Here is a 16340-nt window from a genome sequence, read left to right as displayed (position 1 = left end):
GTGGGAGGTGTTTCCCACTCATTGAAGAGTGCCTGAACAGGCCTGTTCTAAGTAGAACTTGGGGAAGGCCAGGAAAGGGACAAATAACACCTACAAGATAAGCTTCCCAAGTGACCATAAGAAGCAACCTTTCCTCCCCAAGAAAATCTCTTTATACCTTTACCCCTCTCCTCAAATTTCCACATACCCTTCCCCACTTCCTCCCTAGCTCACTTCTCAGTTCTCTTTTCCATAGTTCAAGGTTGCTTGAACTACTTTTGTGGTTGTCCCCTGTATCTCCCGCAGCAGTAATCTGTCTCATTAACATTCCAAGGTGTTAGCACACTTGCCATTTAAAAGAAATTCTCTATTTTATGTTTTCCTTTACCTACTTTCCTGTTCCTTGCCTTTTCTTGGTAGCAATATTTCTCAAAATAATTCTCTCTACTGCCTGTCTCCACTTCTTCACTGGGCACCCTGGTGGCCACCATAACTGCTCTTGTCAAGATCACCCGGCACCTCCATCTTGACGAATTCATTGGTCCATTCTTGGTTCTCATCTTATTTGAACTTTCAGCAGCCTGTGACTCAGCTGATATACTCTCTTAATTGAGCCCTTTCTCCACCTGATTGTTGGCATATCCTGGTTTTCCTCCAACCTCACTGGCTGCTCTGTGAGGGTGTCCTCTGCTGAGATCTCCTCCCATCCCTATAAAAAATAAAGTGGCCCAGGGTTTAGGTCTTATCCCTCTTCTCTATCTACACTCACACTCAAGCTTGTGTCGTCCTGTCTCATGGTCCTAAATTCTGTTTATGTGTTAATATCTTCTAAATGGATGTCCTCCTATGCCACCTTTCCACCTGGATTTTTAGTAGGCAAGACTCACCTAAAACATCCCAAACTCCTTACTGTGGCCTTCAAGGTTCTTACCACCTGCCCCCCCCCTTACCTATGCAACTTCATTTGCTGCTATTTTCTCTTCCTTGCTCCTTTATCTCCCACCGCACTCAACTTTCTCACTATACCTCTCTACCAAGTTCTTTTCTGCCTCAGAGCTTTTGCACTTGCTGTTCTCTTTGCCTAGAATGTTCTTTGAGCAGATCTTTGCATGGCTTATCCCCTCAATCCAGTGTAAAATGTACTTCTTCAGAGGCTTTCCCTGACTACCCTGTCTAAAATAGTACCCTCTAACCTGTTTTATTTTTCCTTCTTAGCACTTATCACTACTTTAAATCATATTTTATTTCTCCTCTGGTGAAATATGACCCAAGGAAGATGTAATTTGTTGATCTATCCCTGTATCCCTAGGGGTTAGATCAATGCCTGGCTCATAGTAGACTCTCAACATATGTTTACTAAGTGAGTGAAAAATAAATGAATTGTTTTATATGTAAACATTTTTTATATGTAAGCCATGTGATTATACCCTCAATATTTTTGAATCCAAAGTACAGAGTAATGTTTTTTATAATAGAATGGCTAAACATATTAGAAAAAATGGCTAGCTAGAGCCTGTTGTGTGTAGACTCATATAAAGGAATTTCCTTGAGTGATATATGGAGTGTCTCTTCTTGTTCCCTTCTCTGGAAATAAGTTGTGTATTCTTGGCTTTTCCCATGCAGCTGAAGAATAAGTTCATGAAAAAACTGCCACGTGATGCAGAAGCCTCCAACGTGCTTGTTGGGGAGGTTGACTTCTTGGATACTCCTTTCATTGCCTTTGTTCGGCTCCAGCAGGCAGTCATGCTGGGTGCCCTGACTGAGGTCCCTGTGCCCACAAGGTAAGCTTCTCCCTGACCTCCTGGGGTCTACAATGTGCTTCTAGAGTGGTCTTGACTAGATAATCAGTAGAATGAGGACACATCCAGAGCAAGCATATTGGAAAGGTTTAATCTGAAATAATGATTTAGCCTGTCTTTCATGCTATCAAATTACTTGGCACTTGTAGAGTAGTAAGAATAACAATTTAATAATTAATTGGGCCATGTACTAGTTTATTCTTAGGGATTAGTTGATTTAATTCTCACAATAATATATATTTTTTTAAAGTTTATTTATTTTAAGTAATCTCTGCACCCAACATGGGGCTTGAACCCACAACCCTGAGATCAAGAGGCGCATGCCCCTCTGACTGAGCTAGCCAGGTGTCCCTCTTATAATAATATTTTTAAATTCTAAACTATAGGGATATGGATTTTACAGATGAAGAAACTGAGTCTGAGAATTTAAGTAACTTGTCCAACATCATACAGATGGTAAATGTTTCAGAGGTCAGAGTTGCTTTAGGTTGCTCTACGTTTTATTGGAAAATTGGCAATAGGTACATATATATATATACACATACACGTATGTATATATGTGATTCTGTGCATATATACACACACATATAGAAAAATCAGTAATCTGCACACTTAAATTTGCACACTTTTACTGTTATGTGTTGTATCACATAAGTTCTTATTCTAAAAGGAAGCACATTACGGTTCTTAGGATCACGTCCTCACTGCCCGCACAGCACGTTACGAGGCCTCCAGTTGATCTACCTTGCAGCTGAGCTCAGAGAGTTAGAAGCTACACTTACAGAGTGCCGTAGGTAAACAGAAGGTAATGCCTGACTTCAGCTTGTGCTGAAGAAGAGTTTAAAGAGCAGTTTGTAATCTTCGAGTTGACATCATAAAATTATCATGTGAAGAGGAACTTTTCAGGGGCGGGTGCTTTTTTTGTGGGTCCTGGGCAAGGACAAGTGACTTCCGCCTCTTTTAGGTTTCCTCAGGTGAGCAGGAAGGGCTGTGACTCTGCAGTGATCTCAAATGGTTTCAGCATCCTACACTGAGACAAGGGGCTCCCAGATTAGGGGGGAAAAGGAGAACATTTCCTTATGGCCTCCCGATTCATAGATTTGGGCTATTTTTTCTTATCATACGGATATTTTCTCCTTATTTTTATATTTCTTAGACACTTAAAAGGGGAATAATATTGGTCGTTAATATTAGTCCACCAGCCGGTGGACAAATGATCAAAGGAAATGATCATACCATATTCAATTAATGGGATTATCACAATGCCTGTTTTCTGTAACTTGGTTGTTCATTTGAAAACATTCCAGCAGAGCCTTGCAGTTCTGTCTGAGCAATCACCTGGCGAACAGCTAGCTGACTCAGATCATGGCTAATGTCCAGCTCTTGTGCCCCTATGGTTTTGTTTATGTCTCTTTGGACTAATTTTACTGGGGCTTGAAAGAAAAAAACATACCATGAAGTGTTAAGTTGCTCTTGCATTTTCATTTTTCTTACTGTTTTTCTCTAGAAGCTACAAGTAAAAAATATTTTAAAGGGCTTTTTATTTAACAATAACATGAGTTAATTGAGTAGCAAATCATGACTATTTGTGTATCCCTCTTATCATCTGCTCCTGTCTGGCTCATTCTTTTCTTCTGTACAGGAGAGTGTTTCTAGTCTAGAGGTGAAATACAGCATCATTTGAATGAACAAAAGGAGCTCGGCAATTCAAGGGAATGTAATTCAGTAATGTCATAAAACTATTTCAGGGCAATAATCTGAACAATATATCCAAGCATGTTAACATTTTTCCAGGAAACAGTTTTATCCATTTGCTGTCCTCTGAACCAGTGCATGCTATAATCACTGAGTAGGGAGTCTCATTAGCCTTTTTGTGTATGAGTAATGTGGGGCCATTTACAATGGCTGCATCCTGTGAAATCCAATCAAGGAAATCCCACCAGGAATGTGGTAGTCATTGTGAAGGACTGCTTCTGTACTCAGCGGTGTGCTTTAACACTCTACCCTGTCCTACTGTGGGGAGACCTGAAAAGTCTGGTTTTGTGGTCATTTGGTAATGATCATTTGTCATTTTTCCTTAAGAAGGGGGAAGAAAGTTATGCTCTTATGTTTATGATTGTTGTTATTACTATTTGTAATAAGCAGTATTACTGCCATGCACCTGTTAAGAAGCATGGATCTAGCAGCTCTCTCTGTGTGTAGTGTCCACATGGTTCTCTAGTTACCCTGTTATTGGCTGAATGTACTTGAGCCTTGTGCTTGCACCTGGACTGGTGCCAGGTGGGTGGACGTTATCTGCTTAGGGGCCCTTCTTGCCATCCATGTGAAGGCAAACAACTGTTCTTTGATATTTGGTGACGTGGTAGGATATGGTTATGATTTTCCCAGCATCTTGCAGACACTTGGCTTGCTGTCATCTTCTGTCTGTCCACGGAGGCTGCCACACACTCGTATTTATGAGCAATGTAGGGGATAATTATTATTATTCCCATTTCACAGTTGAGAGTTGGAGGCAAAGGGAGGATTCACTCTCAGTGCTAGAAATAGAACTGCAGATTTCTGACTCTGAAGCCAGGCTTTTGTGGGGAATCTAAGGAGCTATGTAGAACGGATTAGAACAAAGTACTTGAGGGTTTTCCCATGAAGAAAAATAAAAGCCCCTGATCAGTTTGTTCTTTTCTGATCTTGATTTTCACATTTAAGGCAAATATTATTCAGTAAGTCTGGTCCTCTAAAAAATTAGGCTGTTTACTCTTTTGATATCACTGTAAGTCAATATGTATTTTATGTGATAAATGATGATTTGCCTGAGAGAAGCAGTTTGTGCTTAATTGTCAAAACCATAGAAAATCTTATTAGAGGGATTGGGTTGGAGGTCCTACTACTTCAATTCTGTCTTGTCCAACAATTCAGTTTCTAGCTGCTATTTACTGTATGTAATGTGGTTGGTTATGGTGGGTTTGTGGTCCTCATGCATCTATTGTGGAAGCTACAGTTTAGCCATCATTTCCAAAGCCGCTAAATATGAATAATGGCTTATTTGATTCACTGCTGTTTTGAGAGCAGGGAGTAAAGGATTGGTACATGCTGAGTTTATTCTAGAAATAGCTGTGATATATCAGGAAGGAGGGGGGTGCACATCCTTTCTGAAAAGATTGAGTGGTTTAGGAAGGCTGGCTCTTTTTCTGATATTATGCTCTGTTTCTGCCTATAATTATTTTGTGAATGTGAGTATGGTCCATTGGTTCCGGACAGAGATCATCTGGCACTTATTTTTGTTATGGAGAATGCTAAAGGCATCCTCCCCAAGCATAATTAGGTATGTGAAAAAGCTCACAAGAGTAGAGGAGCTTCATGAAGATTCTTGAAACAACTAGCACTATTAAAAATTCTAACTATGACTTTATTTCTAGTTATGAGTGAATAAAAAGAACTCAGTAACATAAATTAATTTCTTTTCCCCAGCTGTCAACATGGGCTTTGCCCTTCCAGCCACACAAATGTGATGTTTACTCTAATTTGTTAATAAAGAAAAAAGCTTCTGGTTAAAAATAACATCTGTCCATTGACAAAAAACAGCTTGGGTCATGAAAGGAGTTTTCAGTACGTTATAAAAGCTGAGTTTGGCAAGATGTACTTCTATCATAAAAGTTGTAACAGCTTTTGCCTCTTTGAGGGTTAAAGGGGAAAGAACATGTTTCAGGCAGAGGGAACTTCAACTTGATGAGTTGTTCTGTGTTGCTAGTTTTCCAGATCTCTCATCGCCATTTCAACAGTGCAATCCAAATTAGGGGCTTCTTAAGGGTTTCTGTTCCTACAGATGAAATTCTTCACCCGAGGTGATGTTTCCTGCTACCTATAGATGGCTAGATTTCTTCTCTGTATCATTTTAAAAGGTTGAATTTATTGAATGGTTCCTGACTGGAGTAATGGAAAAATTTCGCTGATATGTAACATTTTATTTCTATTGGGCACTTGATGATTCTCCATTAAAGAATAAATAAATATATGGATTAATAAATATTTATATATTACATATAATATATACATGTCTTTTTAAAGGAAAAATTACATTATCCAGGAAAGAGACAGTGTACCTTTATACTTAAGTTACTGAAACAATATAATTCTCCTATATTGGGTTTATTGCTGTAATATATATTATAGTCACTATTGGTCTGCTACTTCCATTCAGTCTTTGGTACTGTTTAGCAGAGACTGGAGTAAATATTTACAGGAAATCTATGCTCTCATCTCATAGGGCTGAAGTTAGAGGCTCCGTTACTCTCTCAGCTCTTGGGATAGTTACCCATCATCTGCCAAAGTTTATATTTGAGGCCTCTAATAACTGCGAGTATTTGTCTCACTTTCTAACAAGATGGTATTTTAGCTTTGTTGCCATATAGCCAACCAATTAATTCATGTGTCAGTTGATAAATGTATATTTCCATAATGTGTATTTGTAAACTATCATCATGATGGAGATGCTAGGGCAAGGTAGGAAGAGGTACAGAGTGGTTCTGGAAAGATCTTAGATATTATGTCTTACTGAAAAACTAATGTTTAGACACATTAAAATAACAAAACATGGTGGGTAAAGGAAACCCATTATTTAAAAATGTGTCAAGTAAAGGATCCAGGTGTTGGATATTTTCTCTTGCTGCCCTGCATCTGCCCCCTTTGGCTAAAACTGTGTTCTTACTGCCCTGCCTGACAGCAGGCCATTGCTAGACAGGCACATGGGACTGGGGAATGTGAACAGTACTGTAGGTGTTCCTTAATTGGATTTATATTTTGCTTTAGTGGTTAAATATTTTTGCATATGTTGCACTCAAATCAGTGATCTGTCCCTTCAGTAAAGTACATTTTACTGTCATAAGGAAGCACTTTATAATACTGTATGTAGTGGTATATAATTTAGGTCCAGCTTCAAAGAAAAGTTCTAGTATCGAGTGAACTTCCGTATTAGAAGAACTAAAATCCAGTTTTAATATTGACTTCCTTCATACGTGAACAGACTTTCATGCCTGCCGATTGCTTTTGCTTTTTCATCTACCGTGATAACACTTGAAAGTGAGTGTGCCGCCTCATGCCAGAACTGGTTTCTAAGCAAATAAGTATTGAACGGTTTTATGGTTATTTTGGTATAAAATCAAAGCATTCAAACTTTGAGATACCTTCTTACATTCTTAATTTCTGTTTTTTTCCCCCCTTTTCCCTTTGGATTGAATTTTATAATGAAGAAGAGAAGTTATTTATTCAGGCTTTTTAGAACAAACCCTAACACTTTGAAGAGTACTTGCTGTCAACCCATTTTTATTTAAAGTGAGGTATGTAGGGGTGCCTTGGTGGCTCAGTCGGTTAAGCAGTTAAGTGTCAGCCTTCAGCTCAGGTCATGATCCCAGGGTCCTGGGATTGAGCCCCGTAGCGGGTTCCCTGCTCAGCAGGGAGCCTGCTTCTCTCCCTCTGCCTCTCCCCCGGCTTATGCTCTCTCTCTCATTCTCTCTCTCTCTCAAATAAATAAGTCTTTAAAAAAAAAAGTGAGGTATATAAATAAATAAGTAAAAAACAAAATTTTATTAAGCAAGTCCCATAGTATCCCTGGTCCCATAAAATTTTACCTAAGATTTCTTGTCCCCAAATAAGTATCCACAACATCTTTTGCCAGAGTGACCTGTGGAAGTCATAGGTTGGGCAGGTAATATTAGGCAGAATTGTGGGCTGAAAAGAACAGGAGGTGAGAAGGCCTATCTACTCTCTCTCATTTACTAGGCACAATCTTTGGCTCATCTACCGACCTCCTTGAGCCTCAGTATCCTCACTATTAAATGGGAATAGGATGCCTGTCCTTATTGCAAAGGGGTATATGTAGTGTGAAATGCTTTGCAAGCTTTAAAAAGCTGAGCAAATGTGATGTGATCATTTTTATTGCCCTTACTATCTTCATGTTAGGTAAGACATGATCATAAGCAAGGCAGAGGTGTATCCAGAGTTGCCTTTTATATATTTTTTCTTAGTCACTTACTTACGGTTTCTTCCTCCCTAGTCGAGACACAAACCTAAGTGGGGATAAGCTCATTATTGAGGACCTACTTACTGTAGCGCAATGAGTGTGCATTATCAAGAAAACAAGTTTGGAAAGGAAAATGAGGACACCCACAAACGAATTTTAACTGTCTGTGAATGATGCTTTATTTTGAATTTCTCTCGTATTTCTCTTTCTTTACTTTGGCTCTCAGCATGTGGCTTACTTGTAGAGGACTTGGTTTTTGCTGACTTCCAGTCACTTCTGAGCAGAAATATTTCTTAAAAGTATGGAGAGGATCATTTGTCACGCTCATATTGAGTAAGGAAAAGTCAGAGAAATCTGAAGATGTACTAAGTCTTTCTGGTTATTGTGTTTAGTGGGCTTTCTCCAAAATTCTGGAAGTCAGTAGAAATGGAGAGAGAAGAAAGTTTAGAAAAAGAGATTGAATGACTCCCAAAGTGAAGTTCCCTGCTCAGTGGGAAACTTCTCAGGGTTTCCATGTGAAATTCTTCCTTGCCTCCAAAGAAACAACAATTTGGGTTTCACAATAGTGTGAAAGAGTATCTTTCATATTACCAAGAATATTGCCTTTGTTTTAAAGATGTATTCCAGACCTATGCTTTTTATCAACTAGGATAAACGTGTCTCAGTTTTATGTATATTAACTTTGATGAAATGTGTTTTATAGCTTTTGCTTCTTTCCTCTTCCATTAGGTTCTTGTTCATTCTCTTAGGTCCTAAGGGAAAAGCCAAGTCCTACCATGAGATTGGCAGAGCCATTGCCACCTTGATGTCTGACGAGGTAGGCGATCTGGAACATGGTGATCTGTGACCGTCCCACTTGTATAGTTTTCATACTGTGAATTGGCTGTCATGATTTATTCAGTTAGAATTATCTGGTTATTAGCCTTTATGACATGAGTCACAGTCATTCATGGCAGATGAGCTGATATCTACACAGTTTTCAAAAAAACCAAATTTTATGTTGGAATAAGATATAGGTTCCTTTCTTTTTCTAAGCATTTGCAGTTCTTAAAACTGATATATGTGAAATATTCTTTAAAAAGTTCAAATCACTGTATTAACTTAAGCTTTATCTCTTAAAATTTTTAATATATTCATTCTGGGAGTTCAGGTGTCCATATATCATATTGTTTCGGAAATAATGGGTTCTGTAAAGTAATGCATAATAAAACGGATCATGCATTTTTCCCTAGGTATCAGAAAGTACCTGTTTTTATGGTCTTCTTATCTTGTGGGAAGGAATTATACACACACTAAAATGCTTTAGCAACCGTTACTGCAGAGTATCTAGTACTTTGGAATTATAACCTTACTCTCACAACAGCTGAGTATTGTTACACACATTTTAGGTACAATGAAACCCTAAACCCTAGTCTCAGTAGGAGAAATACAATTAGGATATGGGATCACTGATTTCTGCCTCTGTGCCTTTTTAGCTTACTCTTTTCCCAAACGTTGTCCTTTTGCTTTATTACTTGATTTGTTAGCTTCTCCATGTGTTAAGTGCAGAATAGGGCATTTAGTTATGGAAGTTCTAGTTGGTGATTACTGAGATGGTTACTTTAATGTGAGACCGAGAGCATTGATGTGTAGCTATGCTGGTTTCCCCCCTTGAGGCAACTAAGCCTCTCAGGGGGCTCTTTTGTTTATTTTTGTATGTTTATATTTTCTTTAAAAAAATTCCTTCCTCCTAAGATGTAGCAATTAGAAATGCTCTAGGCTCTACGTGACAGAAAAATCTGATTTATAGTGGCTTAAACTATTTGGGGTTTATTCTTTTGCTCACATACCAGGAAATTTGGAGGTAGGCAGTTGCTAGAGTTGGTTTAACGTAACTGCTTCATGATAAATCAAGAGCCACGGCTCTTGTTTTGTGGTCTTAAGATGGCTACTACAGTCAGCTCCAGCCATTTCTTCTATATTTGAGGCAGGAAGAAGGGGGTAGGAATGTTAGCTGTATCTGTCTCTTTTAACAGGTATTCTAAAGGTTTCCAGACAGCTTTTTTCTTTTATCTCATTGGCCAGAACTGTCAATCCTTATCTGAAGGGCAGGCTGGACGAGTGACCCTGTGACTCCAGCCTCCGTAGTTGCTGTGCCCGCTGCGGACGAGGTGCTGGCACTTTGGACTGCCCTGCCCTCAACCTTACAACCCCCCAGACCATGACATGTTATTTGTTTGACAGCTTTTAAAAATTCTTGTTTGAAGAGAAGAGATTTAGTAGCAATCTTTAAGAATAGCTAAGGATGTTAAACAGGGGCCATCTTTTCTCCTGGTGACTAAAGAATTTGACTTACGAGGTATGAAAAGGTGTAAAGGACTTTCAGATCATCAGCTAGGTTAGAAGAATGGAATGACTAGCGAAGAGGATTACGTGCATTCTGGAAGCTCCTTCTTTGGATATCTGTATAAAAGACACGAAACATTTGCTGCCTTGGATGACTTAGTTATTGCCTTGCTAAAAGGTTAGACAGATGATCACCTGCTTAAAGCCCTTTGCTTTATGTGTTAACAGTATAACAGATTTTTCTTCGTTTAATAGCTAACATTATTTGTGTGTTTGAGAGTTGCAATGTTTGGGTCTTAACCCGATCTTAACACTCAGCTTGAACTTTTCCTTTTTGAATTACCAGCAATGGTTTGTCCCAGTCATTTTTATTTCAGAGAATGCCTCTTTTGTATATTTCTCCAAACCATTTTCATCTGGCTTCCACAGCAACTATAGCAGTTATGGTACATACCAGTGGGAGATGAAAGGCAATGTTGTGTTGCAGTATTGATAAAAATAAAAAACAGGGCGCCTGGGTGGCTCAGTTGGTTAAGCGACTGCCTTCGGCTCAGGTCATGATCCTGGAGTCCCGGGATCGAGTCCCACATCGGGCTCCCTGCTCAGCGGGGAGTCTGCTTCTCCCTCTGACCCTCCTCCCTCTCATGTTCTCTGTCTCTCATTCTCTCTCACGCAAATAAATAAAATCTTAAAAAAAATAAAAAATAAAAAATAAATAAAAAACATATAAAAGAAACACAGCTGTTTTCTCATGCCTCTACTTATATTCTTTGGGTTCAAAATCAGAATACCAAAATAGTTTGGGACAAGCTGATAGGAAGTATGAAAATATGATTATATTGAATATATATTAAATATTAAAGTGGATTATAGATTGCCTTTCTCAGGCTCGGCATGCTGTGAGGCATGTAAGGCATGGAGAGGCATGTAGAAGGTTCTCTTGTCGATCAGCACATCTCTTACTATCCTTTAGGTGTTCCATGACATTGCTTATAAAGCAAAAGACAGGCACGACCTGATTGCTGGCATCGATGAGTTCCTAGATGAAGTCATTGTCCTTCCACCTGGGGAATGGGATCCAGCAATCAGGATAGAGCCTCCCAAGAGTCTTCCATCATCTGACAAAAGGTAAATTATCAGGCAAAAAGGTTGTGTTCAGAAAAGGAAAGGGGGTCAGGTGACTGTCCTGATACTGTGTTGTCAGGTTCCCATTTAACTTGATGTATTCTCTCAAAGGACTCTCATCGGTGCTTTGGTTTGACATTTCATCGACACTGTAAAATGAATGTTGTATGTTGTTATCTTCAGTGATTGCAAATTAGAGATCTCAGGTTATGATATTAGAATACATTGTAGAGATTTTTGGAGAATGTGTTGGGGAATTCCTGTACGTGTAGAAAGATGGGTTTCCTCAAGATGAGTCCCTATAGATTTAAGAGGTTAAGAAATTGGGTGGGATAATTTTGGAGAAGCCATTTTCTGGAAATCTGTTATTTTCCAGGTGAAACAGTTTCCCCTCTTGTATAATATACAACTCATTCAGCTTTTTATCATCAGTCATTTGTCTCCCCTCTAAATATAACACTTTAAGAATTGCCTGTCAGGGTGGCAGAAGGATATAATGACCTTTCTCCCAAAGGGTTTTTAGTCCATCTCTTCATTAGTCTAGTGCATGACACAGCTAAGAAGCAGATGAATAAAATAAACTAATATTCTCTTGGGCTCTGTTGTCTTGCTTAGAAAGAATATGTACTCAGGTGGAGAGAATGTTCAGATGAATGGGGACACACCCCATGATGGAGGCCATGGAGGAGGAGGAGGAGGACATGCGGATTGTGAAGAATTGCAGCGAACTGGACGGTAACTGATGGATTCTTTTGCCATTCATGATGAGGATCTCTTGAGATCTTAATTTCCCTTCATCTTCCTATCTGCATTTGATTTGCTGGCCAATAGATATTTATATTGATTAGTCACAGGCACTGGGGACGCAACAGTGAATTGAACAAAAACCCTGTGTCCTTTTGGGTCTTCCTTTGCAGGGGTGGGAGACAAACACTGAGAAGATGAAAAAACATGGTGATGGTTTTCTGGGGAAAACTAAAGCAGAAGTAGGGAGTTTGGCTATGGGAGAAAGGTATTCCAATTTAAATAAGGTGGTCAGAGAAGGCCTTACAGAGAATTGCAGCCAGTGAGGAAAGTCCTGAAGGAGGTGGAGACAGACCCAGCAGATGGGGGGCGGGGAGAGGAGACTGCAAAGAGCCTGTGGTTTGTGCTGGGTTGGCATCCAGGCGGTGAAGTGAGGGAGGAGGTGTTAGAAAATCAGAGGGCCTCTGCGTGGGTGTGAGTGAGCGGCAGGAAGACAGCCATGTGCCTGTCTTCATCATTTGGCTTTTGGGATCCCATTCCTTCCCTGTATATTTACTTACAAGTGAGGAACATATTACAGAAATGAGGTACTCACAGGTCATGGTCTCCCTAGCCTGCTGTTGAGCATTCAGGCTTCCCAGATTGCTTTTGTCAATCTCCTTTGATGATAATTCTTCCTTTTCTTTCCACTTTAGATTCTCCATTTTCTTTTGGATTAAGTAAAATTTTAAGTAGGATACTCGTTTTACAAAGATAGGACTTTTTAAGGACATTGAGGGTTTTATGAAAACACAGAAGTATGTCTTTTTAATATGCGATTGAATCTGAATAAAATGATTTTGTTCCTCTGATGACCACTTGGGTTTCTCTCTGAAATTGAGGGGACATTATTTCTCTCCCCTTTTTTTTTTTTAAAGATTTTTTATTTATTTATTTGAGAGAGAGAATGAGATAGAGAGAGAGCATGAGAGGGGGAAGGGTCAGAGGGAGAAGCAGACTCCCCGCTGAGCAGGGATCCTGATGTGGGACTCGATCCCAGGACTCCAGGATCATGACCTGAGCCGAAGGCAGTCGCCTAACCAACTGAGCCACCCAGGCGCCCCCCTTTTTTTCTTAAAGAATAGAGAACATAAGACCTTCTCTCCCTTTATTTTTTTCTGAATAGTTCTTTACAAACTATTTTTACTAGGAATATCTTTTTACTTTTCTATAGATATGAGTTCTGGGATTCAACTCCTTTACTTACTTACTTATTATTTTTTCAAGATATGAAACATTTTAATAGAGGAAATAGGGATTTCTGAATTCCTTGCTTTATTTGTTGTTAACTTTAAGACTGCCTTTACAAAGTGTAGGTCACTAGGAAGGTCAGTTTTGATAATCTTAAATAATAGTAATTATGATAGGATTAATACCTTACATATTTTTTTTTGACAGTTTAAAAATAATTTTATGCAAATAATCTCATTGGTATGCAAGCATATAGAATTATACTATGTCTTTAAAAATTCAACTCCTTTATTTAATCAGACTGGAATTTCATGCTTGTATATTTCACTTCTTTCTAAATGCACTGACTGTGTGCAGCATGCCCAGTACCATGCTCAGCCCTGTGCCTACCAAGAAAACTGCAGCCAGGCCACTGAGTGCGGAGAGGGCCAGCAAGCCCCTCCTTCCCCCCCCCCCCCAATCCTGATAAAGTATGATAGACTGCAGTGGAAATCTGAACTCTGAGTGCAGGGTCAGGACTTCAGAGAGCTGCTGAGCTCTGAGGGCTGGCCTCCTAGGCAGCAGGAAGGGGGTGGGAAGGCTGAGATGTGAGGTTTGGTTGGGAGGGTAGGTTGACTGATGCACAAATAAGGCAGCTGACCTACTAATGTGTGGAATGGGGCCGAGCTTGCAATGCTCTTCCGACACATACTGACCTGGCTTCCTCCCTTCATTCCTCCGGGACCTTATCCCAAAGTCACCTGCTCGGGAGGTCCGTTCTGGCCACTCCAGTATTTCAACCATTGCTTCTCTAGCACTTCATAACCCTCTTCCCCACTTAATTTTTTCCCTGATTTTTAGGACCCTGAATTTGACTTATATTGTCTGTCCCCCATCTAGAAGGCAAAACCCCCGAGGGCAGGTATTTGTGCCTGTGTTGCTCACCGGTGTGTCTCCAGCACCTGGAGTAGAGCTGGGCATATTGCAGGTGCTCCGTAAGCACTGCGGAATGATGAATGGGGCTGGAAAGGAAACCGTGGCTAGCTTATAAAGGACTTTACATGCTCTGCTCACATGTTTGGATGTTTTTCTTCAAACTGAGAAATTTTAATTCATCTACACAATTCACTCTTGTCTAAAAACCAACTGTCTGTTTTTAGAGAATGTGACACCCAATTTAGTGACCACAACAGAGACAGATAGAAGAAAATGTATTCTTCTACAGTTTTCTGGTTTTCCCTGAAGTGGTTAAGTAGAGCTTGTTGATTCAAATACTTTGAATACAAATTCTTTGTGGCTTCATAGGTTATCTCTTGGTTAATTTGATGGCAATTTGTTTTACATTGTCACATGTTTGCTTTCTCCCTACCCAGGTTCTGTGGTGGACTAATTAAGGACATAAAGAGGAAAGCACCATTTTTCGCCAGTGATTTTTATGATGCTTTAAATATTCAGGCACTTTCAGCAATTCTCTTCATTTATCTGGCAACTGTAACTAATGCTATCACTTTTGGAGGACTGCTTGGGGATGCCACTGACAACATGCAGGTGGGTTTGGTTTGGGGGAAGACACAAATAGTACAGCCCAGATTGCCTTCCTCACCCCTCCAGCTCAGCTAGAAGCAGATGGCCTTTCAGTTACTCAGCGTGATTTTCTTTCTTTTGCTGGATGCTGCATTTTACTTTGCTTCTGGCCTGCTGCTATATTTCCAGCATTTTAGTAATTACAAAAATAGCTCGATGAAATCTGGCTTGAGTCACAAGTGGGGAGAAGAAGGGAAGGAAATGAAGATATACAATTCTATTTGGGCAAAAGCGTATCAGCTGCTTTAATTTTTGTGCAGGGCACCAGGTTTAGATCTTCTACTACCTTGAGTGAGCGGACCATATTCTGTTAAACTTGATGAACACACTCTTTCTGGGAATACATGATTAGCTTCATTTTACACATGAGCAAACAGTCATCAAAAAATTGAGTGATTTGCTTGAGGTTGGATTTGCATATCTATCAGTAGAACTCAGCTTTTAGGAATGGAAGTTAAGAGTTGTTTCTCCTATTCTTGAATCTGCCTGTCATTAAGCTGTAAAGACCCTGGTTTGACTTACTTTGTACAAAGCACAGTTTGTTGGTTACTCTCCAGGTGCCATTTGCCATCCTTTTTTATCAGAAACAGCTAAAGTTTTCTGTGGTAGAAAAGATATTTTGGATGCCCTCTAAGCATTGTGCTAGGTGCTGAATACGGAGTGGTGAGTGAAGCTGGTATTTTGTTTTTCTAAGGTTTATTTATTTGAGAGAGAGAGAGAGAGTGCGCAAGCATGAGTGGGGGGAGGGCAGAGAATTTTCAAGCAGACTCCCTGCCCAGCGTGGAGCCCCGCGCAACCCATGAGATCATGACCTGAGCCTAAACCAAGAGTCAGACACTTAACTGCTTAACCAACTGAACCACCCAGGTGCCCCTGAAGCTGGTATTCTTAATGAGAAGAACCAGATTCAAGCCCTTTTCAAACCCCGTCCTTCTGCTTTACTACTTATTACTGATTAACCTATGTGACATTCATCAGTGCTGCCAGCCAGCTTATTAAAAAAAAAATACAGCCGATTCCAAAAGATTGCTTTTCTTCTACCTTTGTTTTCTTCTCTGCACACCTTTATATTTTAGATTCTGCTGAAACACAAAAATACAGTGGAGACCACATATGATGACATGTATTTTGACCCAAGTAAAAAGGGAGAGATTACTTTAAGCCATTGTATTTAGTCTGTGAAGAGCATTTTAATTTTTTCGCCCTTATCTGTTATTGCATAGCACATTGATCCAAAACTTAGAGGCTTGCAACAGCCATTTTATTCTCCTCTCAGGGTTCAGGGGTTGGCTGATGGACTCGTCTGGGGTGGTTCCCTCTTTGGGCTCATACATTTGCAGTGAGGCGGCAGCTGAGGTTAGAGTCACCCGAAGGCTTCTTAGTTACATGTCTGGTGCCTAGGTTGGGATGTCTGGAACAGTTGGGGACAAAGGACTCTGAACATGACTTTTCCACGTGGCTAGCTTGGCTTTCTCATAGCTGGGGACTGTGGTGACCCTTGAGAGCTCATGCCCTATTTGGAAGGGGGCAGTGGCCTCTCAGCTTTGCTCCTTCCCATGTGA

General features: G+C 40.0%; 1 protein-coding gene across 1 annotated transcript in view; it reads left to right on the top strand.

Annotated features, from left to right (window-relative positions):
• Positions 1-16340, top strand: part of SLC4A4 (solute carrier family 4 member 4) — a 346412-nt gene that overhangs the window by 224990 nt on the left and 105082 nt on the right. Inside the window, exons 8-12 of the mRNA XM_021702448.1 lie at positions 1603-1760; positions 8521-8608; positions 11090-11244; positions 11857-11976; positions 14568-14742. Of these exons, the coding sequence (XP_021558123.1) occupies positions 1603-1760; positions 8521-8608; positions 11090-11244; positions 11857-11976; positions 14568-14742 (696 nt within the window). The remainder of the gene's footprint in view (positions 1-1602; positions 1761-8520; positions 8609-11089; positions 11245-11856; positions 11977-14567; positions 14743-16340) is intronic.

Source organism: Neomonachus schauinslandi, chromosome 2 (assembly GCF_002201575.2).
Source record: "Neomonachus schauinslandi chromosome 2, ASM220157v2, whole genome shotgun sequence".
Classification (NCBI taxonomy): Eukaryota; Metazoa; Chordata; class Mammalia; order Carnivora; family Phocidae; genus Neomonachus; species Neomonachus schauinslandi.
The sequence above is the reverse complement of the archived record's forward strand: the minus strand, read 5'-3'. Positions and strand labels throughout refer to the sequence as shown.